Source organism: Urtica dioica, chromosome 10 (assembly GCF_054948205.1).
Source record: "Urtica dioica subsp. dioica isolate 48M chromosome 10, U.dioica_male_clone48M_v1_H2, whole genome shotgun sequence".
Lineage (NCBI taxonomy): Eukaryota > Viridiplantae > Streptophyta > Magnoliopsida > Rosales > Urticaceae > Urtica > Urtica dioica.
The window spans coordinates 17,988,077-18,001,212 of record NC_142765.1 but is presented as its reverse complement, the minus strand read 5'-3'; the positions used below and the strand labels follow the sequence as shown (position 1 = coordinate 18,001,212).

Genomic DNA, 13,136 nt, shown 5'->3' with positions numbered 1-13,136 from the left:
AGCGTTGATATTGAAGAGACGAGAGTAACGGATACAAGGAGTGACCGGCAAATGCCGGTTTTCGCTTATTTATTGTTGTAATTAATTAAGGAATTATAAAAGCTGTATTAGAGAATATTATGGGTAAGCAGACAAGTGTGATCTGTAGACAGACTTTTTTTTTTTCCTTGTATTATTGTTCTTTTTGTTATGAAAACCAAATGAATAACTTGAATTGAATACTCTTCAAACACTAATATGGTGAAAATTTAGAAGAAGAGAATATGAAGAGTAGAGAGAAAATGGGAGAGGAATTGTAGGAATTTTTAGGGATGGATTTTTCATTCACCATCCTCATGTATTTATAGTGAAAATTTGTGTACATTAGTCAAAAGTTAGGTGTAGGGTAATTAATTATCTACCCCATATTTTTGACTTTATTTACCCTATATTTTTGACCTATATGAGCATACCAATTTATTTACAACACTCCCCCTTTGGGATGCTCATTGATACATTTACATGGTCAGTTGCCTCATTAAAAACCTTACTAGGAAAAACTCAGTGGGATAAAAACCTCAGTAAGGAAAAAAGAGTACAGCTATGCAAAGCTCCCCCTGATGCAGACGTTGGTGCGGTCTTTCTACAAATCTTGCAATTTACGCATTCCAATGTCATGAACATGTTTTCTGAAAGTTGAAGTGGGGAGCGCTTTTGTGAGGAGATCAGATGAGTTATCACAAGAACGAATATACTGGATGTTGATAACATTGTTCTTCTCTAGTTCTTGGGTGAACGAAAAGAATTTCGGAGGGATGTGTTTTGTTCTGTCGCTCTTGATGAACCCTTCCTTCATTTGAGCAACACATGCGGCATTATCTCCATAAAGTGTGATGGGGTCTTCGATTGTTGGAAGACCACTGGTGGCTCTGATATGTTGCGTCATTGATCTCAGCCATACACATTCACGACTTGCTTCATGTAGTGCTATAATCTCCGCACGATTTGATGATGTAGCAACGAGCGTTTGCTTTTGAGAACGCCAAGAAATTGCAGTCCCTCCATACGTAAACACGTATCCAGTCTGAGATCTCCCTTTGTGTGGATCTGATAAGTAACCTGCATAACCAATCAAAGCTGGTTTTGTCTTGTTAGGATAAAATAATCCTAAATCTATCGTTCCTTGAAGATAACGAAGCACATGTTTGACACCATTCCAGTGTCTCTTTGTAGGAGCTGAGCTGAATCTTGCTAATAGATTAACTGCAAAAGCTATATCTGGTCGTGTGCAATTAGCAAGGTACATAAGGGCTCCAATCGCACTGAAATATGGTACTTCAGGACCAAGAATCTGTTCAGATTCCTCACATGGACGAAATGGGTCTTTTACCACATCTAGGGATCTGACAACCATTGGAGTACTTAAAGGATTTGACTTATCCATATGGAAGCGTTTTATCACCTTTTTCGTGTAATTTGACTGATGCACAAATATTCCATTTTTCACGTGCTCAATCTGTAAGCCAAGACAATATTTTGTCTTCCCAAGATCTTTCATTTCAAATTCTTGCTTTAAGTAAGAGATTACTTCTTTAATCTCTTCATCAGTCCCAATGATGTTTAAATCATCAACATAAACAGCGATGATCACACATCCGGATGTTGTTTTCTTAATGAATACGCATGGACACAGAGAGTTATTGACATAACCTTTCTGTATTAAATATTCACTTAAGCGATTAAACCACATTCGTCCGGATTGCTTTAACCCATATAAAGATCTTTGTAATTTAATGGAATATTTTTCTCTAGGCTTCGAACTAGATGCTTCAGGCATCTTGAATCCTTCAGGGATCTTCATATATATTTGAGTATCTAGCGATCCGTATAAATAAGCTGTGACAACATCCATGAGATGCATATTTAGTTTCTCATGCACTGCTAGGCTGATCAAGTATCTGAATGTAATTCCATCCATTACAGGGGAATATGTTTCTTCAAAATCAATTACGGGCCTTTGAGAAAAACCTTGGGCAACAAGTCGAGCCTTGTATCTCACAATCTCGTTTTTCTCATTTCTCTTTCGCACAAATACCCATTTGTATCCAACAGGTCTCACATCTACAGGTGTGAGTACTATAGGTCCAAAGACCTTGCGCTTGTTAAGCGAGTCAAGTTCGGCTTGAATTGCATTTTTCCATTCCCCCCAATCGTGTCTATTTTTACATTCAGTAACAGACCTTGGTTCGGGATCCCCATCATTTTCATTCATGACATCGCATGCCAGACTATATGAGAATGCATCATCGATTTCATCATTTCGGTTCCATTGTATACCTGTATTGGCATAATTAATTGAAATTTCTCGATTTTCCTCGTTTTGTATTTCCGGAATACATTCCTCCATTTTGGGGTCATTTTGTCTCTCTGCTCCTTTTCTTTTCCGAGGATTTTTATCTTTGGAACCAAATGGTCTTCCACGCTTCAGACGTGTTGTGACTTCATGAGTGACTTTATTTTCAACATGTCCTTTTGGAATATCAATTTGCGCAGGAGCATTTGCAGCTGGAATGTATGATTTAGTCACTCTTTTAGTGTCTGTAAACGCATCAGGAAGTTGATTTGCAATACTTTGCAAATGTACAATCCTTTCCACTTCTCCTTCACAATCTTTTGTGTAAGGGTCAAGATGCAATAATGTTGGTACAGACCAAGTAATTTCTCTTTCCAACTGTTTTCTTTCTCCCCCTAATACTGGGAAATTTTCCTCATCAAAATGGCAATCAGCAAACCGTGCTGTAAAAACATCACCAGTTTGAGGTTCTAGATACCTAACAATAGATGGACTTTCATATCCTACATAAATTCCAAGCCTTCTTTGAGGTCCCATCTTTGTTCTTTGAGGTGGTGCTATAGGCACATAAACAGCACATCCAAAAATTCTCAGATGAGATATATTTGGTACTTGGCCAAATGCAAGTTGCAGAGGGGAATATTTATGATATGCACTCGGTCGGATGCGAATTAATGCAGCAGCATGTAATATTGCATGACCCCATATTGAAGCAGGGAACTTTGTTCTCATTATCAATGGTCTAGCAATAAGCTGGAGGCGCTTGATTAGCGATTCAGCTAGTCCATTTTGTGTATGTACATGAGCAACAGGATGCTCAACATCAATCCCAACTGACATACAATAATCATCGAATGTTTGAGATATAAATTCACCGGCATTATCAAGCCTGATTTTCTTAATTGTATGATCAGGAAATTGAGCTCGTAATTTAATTATTTGAGCAAGTAATTTCGCAAATGCCATATTGCGAGTTGATAACAGACAAACATGCGACCATTTGCTAGAGGCATCTATCAATACCATGAAGTATCGAAATGGACCAGATGGTGGGTGAATAGGCCCACATATGTCACCTTGAATACGTTCAAGGAACGTAGGTGATTCTGTTTCAACCTTTCCCGGTGAAGGCCTTATGATAAGCTTTCCAAGAGAACAAGCTTTACATGGGAAAATATTACCTTGAGGGATCTTCTGGCCCTTCAATGGATGCCCATGTGTATTTTCAATAATTCTTCGCATCATAATAGAACCAGGATGACCCAAACGATTATGCCATGTCGTTAAAATTGAAGACTCAATGACTACCGAATTTGATTCTATCGCATTTATATATGTGTAGTGCAATCCAGTAGGGAGCATAGGTAGTTTTTCTAAAATTTGTTTCTTTCCGAATTTGGATGTCGTAAGACACATATATTTCATGGTGCCTTCAGTTATAGACTGAGTATTAAATCCATGAGAATATATGTCATTAAAACTCAACAAGTTTCGTTTGGATCTCGGTGAAAATAAAGCATTATTTATATTGAATTATGTTCCATTTGGCAGTGTGAAATTTGCCTTACCAATACCTTCAATCAGATCTACAGGACCTGATATTGTATTCACAAAATTTTTCGTTGGTTTTATCATTGAGAAAAACCTTTTATCATTCAAAATAGTATGCGTTGTTCCACTATCCGGTATGCAAATTTCTCCAGTACCAACCATTTGGTTCGCCTCACAATTTGCTTTTTCCATATGATAACTTCGAATCGATCTTGACGAGAGTGATCGTGCTGATAACGTGTTATGAAAACCAAATGAATAACTTGAATTGAATACTCTTCAAACACTAATATGGTGAGAATTTAGAAGAAGAGAATATGAAGAGTAGAGAGAAAATGGGAGAGGAATTGTAGGAATTTTTAGGGATGGATTTTTCATTCACCATCCTCATGTATTTATAGTGAAAATTTGTGTACATTAGTCAAAAGTTAGGTGTAGGGTAATTAATTATCTACCCCATATTTTTTACTTTATTTACCCTATATTTTTTACCTATATGAGCATACCAATTTATTTACAACACTTTTCATTAATTTGACCTTTTTTTTTTGTTATACCATAGAAGACGTATTTAGAAATACTAATGACGCTAGATTTAAGTTTGAGTAATGTTATTTACTATTTGGTATATTCATTGATGATTCTTCTTGCGTGATAATATTTAATAAATACGAGTTTTTATTGCGGACATTCATGAATGTGATATCTTGATATCATTCCTGATGACATTTATAGAGGCTTTTTCTCTCTTCTTATTACTATATATCATGTCAAAATATTATTCAATTAAATTGTATATAAGCATTTCTAGCCAAATGTATATTTGTTATGTATAATTCATTGCTAAAACTTAACATTTTAGCTTCTTAATTTTTTTAATTACTTTATTTTTATTTTTCAAATTCATATAAATTTTATTCAAAATTCATAAATTTGACTAATTTATTGTAGCCATGGAGAAAATGTATTGTGAATTTGTAATATTGTTTTCTACGTACATGCTACATTCCATTTTCAAATTAGTCAACTTGTATAATCAATAACTTTTTTAGTGATATTAATTAGTTCAGGTATTGAAAATCCATGAGCTAATAGTTTATAGCAGGGTTTTTTTTTTTTGGGTCTATACAACGAAAGGTTTTCATAACCCGTGCTTCCGGTAATGACTTTTTTTGTAATAAGCCTACAAAGCGAAAGAAGGGTAAATTCGTAATTGTATACGCCGTCCGAGGCCAATATTTAGTGGTCGTGTCGTGGCTGTTGTACTGAGCGGCGTTTGGTGACGAGGACATGATCTGGTGTTTCGCGGGCCAAGTAAAAAAGTGTGGAACCGAGCTTAGGTGTAAATTACAATTAACGATAATTGGTGGGCCCAAATCCAATAAATGAATGGTGATTAGGAATCTTTAGAATCAAGAGGACCCACAGGCCCAACCACAGCGTGGTGTTTTTTTTCTTTCTTTGTTATTGGAATTGGACCCCACCTAGAGAGTTATTTGGGGTCATTTACAGCAAAGCTTCAATTGTAATTATCATTATAATGATAAGATTTATACATAAATAAATAAATATATATAAATATATCGAATAGAAAGGCAAAAAAAAATGTAAAGACTTGGCTGGTAGTTTGATAATGATTATTATTTGCCACAAAAAATTAAAAAAATAAAAAAAAATCTTAGTGCAGTAGAGGAATAAGAATATTTTAAGATTCCTTTTATGTATTCTTATTTTGTAATTTTGTGGTATGGTAGGTTGGAAAATATAGTTTTTAGAAAACGTTTTCTATTTCACCTTGCCCTATTGTTGATGTCGATATTTGGATCGTTCAACAATCACAAATAATAATATATGCTAATATATAATATTTATTTTATAAGGGTTTCAGAAAACGTCGTACAAGAAACAATGTAAAGATGGAAAATTTTAACGAAGGGAAAACAATAATAAACTATTACTGTTGAAACTAAATTACAAAGAAGGACGAAGTGGCGAACTCGAGACTGTAAACTATATGAATATAATAAATGGTTGGTTGAATGTCGGAATTGTAAGCTTGCATGTGCGAAAATTGTCGTCTCCTCTTCTATTTATAGGCGAGATGGAGCTTCCTTGCCGAAGACACGTGTTCTTCGATCCGTACTCCTCGTCAGGGCTGAAGTCGTCTTAGATCTGGTCTTCACGACGTGGTCTTTTCTTTGACTGACCGATTCTTCTGACCAGGAGGATGTGGTCGAGCTGGAAGACGTGATTGGACTCGGGCCGATCTGTCGAGATCGAATTAGGCCCAAGATTGACTCCGCGGGCCGACCTGCAAAATAGACAATGGGCTTTGGCTGATCTGAAGCCCACCTAAGATATTTATTTTAAAGAACCCCCCCCCCCCCCCCCCAAAAAAAATATTTTTAAAATATTTTTCGCGGAGAATTCGATCTGCCTCGAATTAACAAAAAAAAGGGGGAAATCAAATATTTGGGGCCACGTGGCATCGCGCGAAAACGTGTCATCTTCATATGTGGCGTGACATGACTGTACTTCGTAGGTCGAAGTCGAAAAGTCGGGGAGTCTGTTGATATCTTTGCAGATATCAAGGAAATATCTTTGATTTGATTTGTTTCTGAAATCATTAGATTTTTTCGGGATTTTGGTTAATAATGAAATATATAAATAAGAGCGCCAAAGAGTTACTGCTTCCCACTTATATTCTCATCGTCCGTGGTTAAAAGGTAACTTTCTCTTCTGAACTTCTCTCTCTATTCATTAAGCTCTCTCTCTCTCTCTAAGTTCTTCGATTTTGGTTAGACTTCGACCATTTCTTATTCTCAGTTCGACCAGCGAACTCAAGGAAGTTCATATCTTTAAACACTTCGCCCCTAGAAACCTTAGTTTTAAAATGTCAATCTCAGGTCTTCGTCCATCAGGATCTCAATCTTTAGGAAACGAAGACATATTATTACCTTCTGCCGTGACCTCGACCGATCTTAGGAGAATCCGCGAAAAATATCATATTCCCTCAGAAATAAAGATCCTTCTTCCCCCTCCCGGAGCCACTGCCGATACTGTTGTGGAGGGTTTTTGTTGTATATATGAAATTTGGTTAGAGAAGTACGGCATGAGACTTCCTATTCACCCTCTCCTGTTTGACTTCGTTCAGACTTTAGGGTTAACCTTGCCCCAAATGTGTCCGAATTTTGTCAGGATGGTGATGGGTCTGATAGTAGTGGCCCATGAGGAAAAGGTCGAACTCTCGTTGATGGATTTAGTCCGTCTTTGTGTTGTTAAGGCGAATTCGAAACATGATCTGAAGTGTTTGTATCTTTCGAGGGCTGCAGGCAAGGGAGTGATCTCGGGTCTGCCTTCGAATGATAAGTTTTGGGGGAGGCGATATTTTTACTTCGCCGTAAACGAGCATTCCCTCGGAGATCGAGCTCGTTCTTTCTCCTCGAAGTGGGCGAGCTCGCCGAGTATGCATGAAAATTTTATTTTACTCTATTCTTTTATTTACTTTTATAAGCAAGCGAGATAAACTAATATTTATCTATTCTGTTTTTCAGAAAAGATCAAGGCGCCTTCTCAAGGAGTAGAGTTCGCCGAGAAGCTCTCGATATTGCAGGAGGGCGAAGTAGAGTGGTCAAACTTTACTTATCATAGATTTATTTCGGCCAAACTTTGGCCTCGCCCACTAGCTGTTTTAGAGGAATTTGAAGAAGGTTAGTTCGACAAGTTCGATTTCTTCCTCTTTCTTGCGGTCAATTGCGTTTATGCTAAATTTTTTTCTTTCTTCTTCTTTTTTTTAGACGTAGGGGATAACATGAACACCCCGGTCAGTGCTCGCGAGGCCAGGAAAAACAAGAAATGGGGTGCTGCCTCGACTCCGACCCCGGCAACGTCGGCTCCCGTCAATGATCCCGAGGTCAAAGTGACCAGAGTTCTTTTGACGTCCGAGACCTCGATCGTCCTGGTGCCTTCCGACGAGGTACCTGAGGTCACCGAGGTCGCTTCGACGGGACTCCAGGAAGCCGAAGCCCCTGTGACCGAGGAAGGCCATGCCCTAGAAGGGGATGAGGTCGTGGCGGCACCCAAAAAGAGGAAGATGCCTGCTAGGAGAATTGCTGAAGGCGGAGCTTCCGACGAAGGGGAAGGCAACAAGAAGAAGAAGAAGGACCGAGCCCCGGACCCCGTTGGGAGGGACGACAAGGAGCCCGCCCCTCAAGATCTCGTGGTCGCGGCGACCCGAGACGACAAGGGCAAGGAGGTCGAGCTGGTTCCGCCCTGACCGCGTCCTGGAAGAAGAATCATATCATCAAATTTCACTATACGCGGGATCATATGTTGTGCGATGATATTTATTCTTCGACGGGGTTTCTTCGTCATCTTACCTGCCCCAACATGGGGCTTCCGAAAGTACCCGAGCTCGCCGAGGCAGATTGGTACAGGATGATGGCTTCGGCCATCACGGGGGTAAGCACATTTTCTTTTTATTATTATTATTAGCATATGTGTATATATATATATATATATATATATGTATTATTTTTTTTATATATATATAGCCGACCTGTTATAATTTGAGGAATTTTTTATGGAACCTTTGATGGTCGAACTAATCGAGAGCTTGGTTAATTTCAGTTGTCGACCCAACTGAACCGAGGCATTTTTCGCTATGAGAAGCGTCTCCATGATGCTAAGGCCGAGCAGGAAAAGCTCACCGAGGTTCAGAAGGGGACGGAGTCTCTGCAAGCCGAGCTCCAAGGAATGAATGACAAGATCGCCACCCGTCAAGACGATCTTCTAGCTAAGGACGCTCTCTTGGAGAGGTCGAATGGTAAGATTGAACCCCTTCGCGGCAAAGTTCAATTCTTATCTGTCGACGTCAATGATAAGAAGGAGAAGATCAAGGGATGGGCGGCTCGTTCCAACGATTTTGAAAGGGAGAAAGAAAGATTGGCGGCTGATCTGGCGGCCCGAGATCAAGAGTTGAAAGATGCTCTCAAGGACCCGATCGAAGAGGGCAGCGAAGTCGGATCGTGACCGGGCTGTTCATGCGGCGAAGAAGGCGACTTCGCTAAAGTATCAAGAACATATACTTAAGCATCGTGCGCAGAATGAGAAGATGGACGAGGCCGTCCTCGTCCTAAAGAAACTCGAACAGTGCCAGGGGAACAAGGAATTGATCTCGGAGGCCTTGAAGGGCGAGATCTCAGATTGGGTGGTCGAGATGAAGGATACTGAGGATGACATCGCCCAGTATGAGGCCGACTACGCGGCCAGCGCCGTTCCTGAGGTCGAAGACATCCCGTTCACCCCGTACTCAAACCGATCTCATGCCGACGCCTCCGTGACTGAAGTTGAGACCGCAGCCATCAACAAGCATGGTTTGATGCTCGATCGAACTAATGAGGTCCTCAACTCCATCCCGGAGAGGAACGAAGAGGTGGCGGCGTTCACGCCCACTCCACAGCATCGAGACGTCGAAGTCGAACCCCGGGATCAAGCTTAAGCCTTCTCCAGTCGTCAGCAATAATTCCATTTTTCTTTTTGTTTTAATTTCAGTATTTATTTACTTTAATTTCAGTACCTCTATTTTATATTTGGATTATTTTTATTATTATATTTTATGCAATGCAATTTCATTTCTTAGAATTTGCCAAGTCTTTTAGCTCGCCAAATTTTCTTTTGCATGCATAAATGTTTATATTTTGTCTGTTATTCAGTCCGTCCAACCGATCTGAATGTTCACAGTATTATTTAGTTCGCACCCGAGATAACTTGGACTTGCAAAATCCGTTAAGTCTTTTAGATCGCCCGTATTCGATCTAAAATATTTCCCTTAAAGATTTCGGAGAATTTGCTTAGTCTTTTAGATCGTCAGAAATCTAAAAAGTTTCCCTTAGGCTGAGGTTCTGTATTGGTTCGTCGTTCAAAATCTGTCAAGTCGTTCGGATCGTTGCCGGTCCGAAACGTTTCCCCTTAGATTTGAAGCCGAAGTCCGCAAATGAATTTGGTCAAGATTCTGTTAAGTCCCTTAGATCGTCAAAGATCTAAAAAATTTCCCTTAAGATTTTCGGATGAGGTCGACTTTTCGGAGTGCGGCCTCCGATCTAGATGACGCTGTGAGATGTTGGATCTCGCCAGAGACGTCGTGAGGTATTTGCATTGTTGGCCTAGTCCGAGGTCGGAGTTGTCGGCCGAGATGCGAGCTCCGTAGCTCAGAAATATCTTTTTATATTTCTTCTTCTTTTCCCTTCCCATTCTTTCGGCGAAAATGAGGGTCAGGGGGTTCTAAGAGGTGGGGGATTGTGCATTTGTAAAGAAAGGCTGCCTACGTACCCTTATGCAGGGATCAAGTCGGACGTAGTTCGATTCTTACTGGTTTTAGCAGTAGTATTTTTTAAGGTTCGAGACGTTCCATGATCTTAAAATCGGGATTTCGTTGAGTGTTTCAAGTTCATAAACGCCGGGATATGCTACTTTGGTGACCCTATAGGGACCTTCCAATTTCACCCCAAGCTTTCCGGCGTTTGCCTCGGCAGTGTTTTGGAAGATTTTTCGGATGACCAAGTCCCCTACGTCAAATCTTCTCGTGCTAACGTCTTTATTGTAGAATCTGACGATGGATTGTCTATAATGGGATAGCCGTGCTATGGCCGAATCCCGCTTTTCCTCTACAAGATCTAAGGCATCGCATAGTGCCTCATCATTTTTTTGCTCATCCTCAAGCGCGTGCATTACCCTAAGGGTTCGCACCTGGTGTTCGATTGAGATGACAGATTCGACTCCATGGACTAGGGAAAATGGGGATTCCCCTATCGGCCTCCGCGGACTAGTTCGGTAAGCCCATAGCACACCCGGCAGCTTCTGCCCACCGCCATTTCTTAGCATCGAGCTTTTTCCTTATGGAATCTACTATGGTCTTGTTTGTAGCTTCCGCGTGTCCATTTCCTTAAGGATATCGTAGTGTTGACATCATTACCTCAATGTTATTGTGGAAGCAAAAGTTTCTGAATTTTTTTTATATGAACTGTGACCCGTTGTCCGTTATGATCTCGTGGGGGGTTCCATGTCGACAGATTATATTTTTCCAAATTAATGCTGTGACGACGACATCTTTTATCAAGACGAAGGCGCCTACTTCGACCCATTTGGAAAAATAATCTGTTAAGATTAGTAAAAATCGTAGTCCGCCAGGGGCGACCGGCATTGGTCCCACGATGTCCGTAGACCATTTCATGAATGGATATGGCGCCGAGATGGATGACAACTCTTCTGCGGGTCTTTTTATGTTAGGAGCGTGGCGTTGGCATTGGTTGCAGCGGCGCGAGTGTGCCTCGCAATCTGCCAACATAGTCGGCCAAAAGTAGCCTTGCCTCTTTATTTTGACAACGAGCGCTCGCCCGTCTACGTGATTTCCGCATTCTCCTTCGTGCACGTCTTCCAAGATTCGCTTAGACTCCTTCATCCCGACGCACTTGAGGTAGGGTCCTGCGAAGCTTCTTTTAAACAGGCTTCCATCTATGATGCAAAATCTCACGCTTCTCAGCACGAGTTTGCGTTTTGCCATCTTATCGGATGGGACCGTACCAGTCGTGATTTAATGTAGTATTTCATCTCTCCAATCCCTCATTCTATTGTTATGACTGCGGTAACAGTCATGGCAATAGAAGGCTGTTTGATTGTTTCGACTGGTATGACCCGTTTGAGGTCTGGATCCGAGGTAGATGCCAAGGCGACCAATGCGTCTGCCGAAGTATTCTCGCCTCGAGGGATTCATGTCAAGGAGAATTCCTTGAAATGTTTCGTAAGATCTTTTACGATTTTCAGGTAAGCTTCCATTTGCTCGTCCCTAGTTTCGTATTCTCTGGTGTATTGGTTTGCTATTAGTTGAGAATCGCAGAAAGCTTCCACTTTCTTTGATCCTACTGATGTGGCTAACCTAATTCCGGCGATTAGTGCTTCGTATTCGGCTTCGTTGTTGGACGCAACGAAGTCGAGCCTGAATGATTGTTCTATAGTCTCACCGTGAGGGGACGTCAGGTGTATTCCTACTCCTGCCCCTTGCTTTGACGACGCCCCATCCACTTTAAGTGTCCAGGTGCCTTCGACTTCGGTCACGGCGGGGTCTTCCCTTGAGAGTTCGATGATGAAGTCCGCCAAAACTTGCGATTTTGCGGATGTCTTCATTCGGTACTCAATATCGTATTCGCTCAGTTCAACGGCCCACTTAGTTAACCTTCCCGATTGATTGAGGATGGGTAGGAAACTTCTGAGCGGATGCGTCGTCATTACTATTATGGTGTGAGTTGGAAATATGGCCGAAGTTTCCGTGCGGCGGAAACGACGGCCAAGGCCAACTTTTCCATAACAGGATATCGAGTTTCAGCGTCGACCAGCGACTTGCTTGTATAAAAGATCGGTCGTTGATCCCCTTGTTCTTCTCTGACGAGTACTCCACTAACGACCGCTTGAGATACGACGACGTATAGGTAGAGCGGCTCTCTAGCAGCGGGTTTTGCCAAGATCGGGGGTGTCATTAGATACTCCTTCAATTTTTTGAATGCCTCCTCGCACTTGTCGTCCCATTCGAGCTTCTTGTTTCCTTTAAGGAGCCGGTAGAAATGGAGACATTTATCCGTGGATCTAGAGATGAAGCGGTTAAGGGCAGCGATGCGTCCCGTTAACCTTTGAACTTCACGCCTATTACGAGGTGAAGGCATCTCTCGCAAGGCGTATAGTTGATCCGGATTAGCCTCAATTCCTCGCTGGGTAACTAAATATCCAAGGAATTTGCCGGACGAAACTCCAAATGAACATTTGGTGGGGTTAAGTTTCATTTGATACTTGTTCAATACTTCGAAACATTCCTCCAAATGCCCTATATGATCGTTTTCCCTTAGGGATTTTACGAGCATGTCCTCTATGTATACTTCCATCGTTTTTTCTATCTTTTCTTTGAACATTTTGTTGACTAACCTTTGGTAGGTGGCGCCAGCGTTTTTTAGTCCAAAGGGTATGACCTTGTTGCAATACGTGCCTCGGTCGGTGATGAAAGCTGTCTTTTTTTGGTCGTCTGGATGCATCAAGATTTGGTTATATCCTGAGAATGCGTCCATGAACGACAGGATCTTAAGTCTCGTGGTTGCTTCGACTAGCTGGTCGATATGGGGCAACATGAAGCTGTCCTTGGGGCATGCTTTATTTAGATCGGTGAAATCGACGCATACCATCCATTTCCCATTTCTCAGGATTGCCCCGA

At 41.1% G+C, this 13,136-nt stretch overlaps 1 protein-coding gene across 1 annotated transcript; it reads right to left on the bottom strand.

Annotated features, from left to right (window-relative positions):
• Positions 1-11,650: 11,650 nt before the first annotated feature.
• On the bottom strand, positions 11,651-12,166 carry LOC149383669 (uncharacterized). Its single transcript, XM_089627875.1, has one exon. The coding sequence runs from the start codon at positions 12,164-12,166 to the stop codon at positions 11,651-11,653; it is 516 nt and encodes a 171-aa protein (XP_089484001.1).
• Positions 12,167-13,136: the final 970 nt, after the last annotated feature.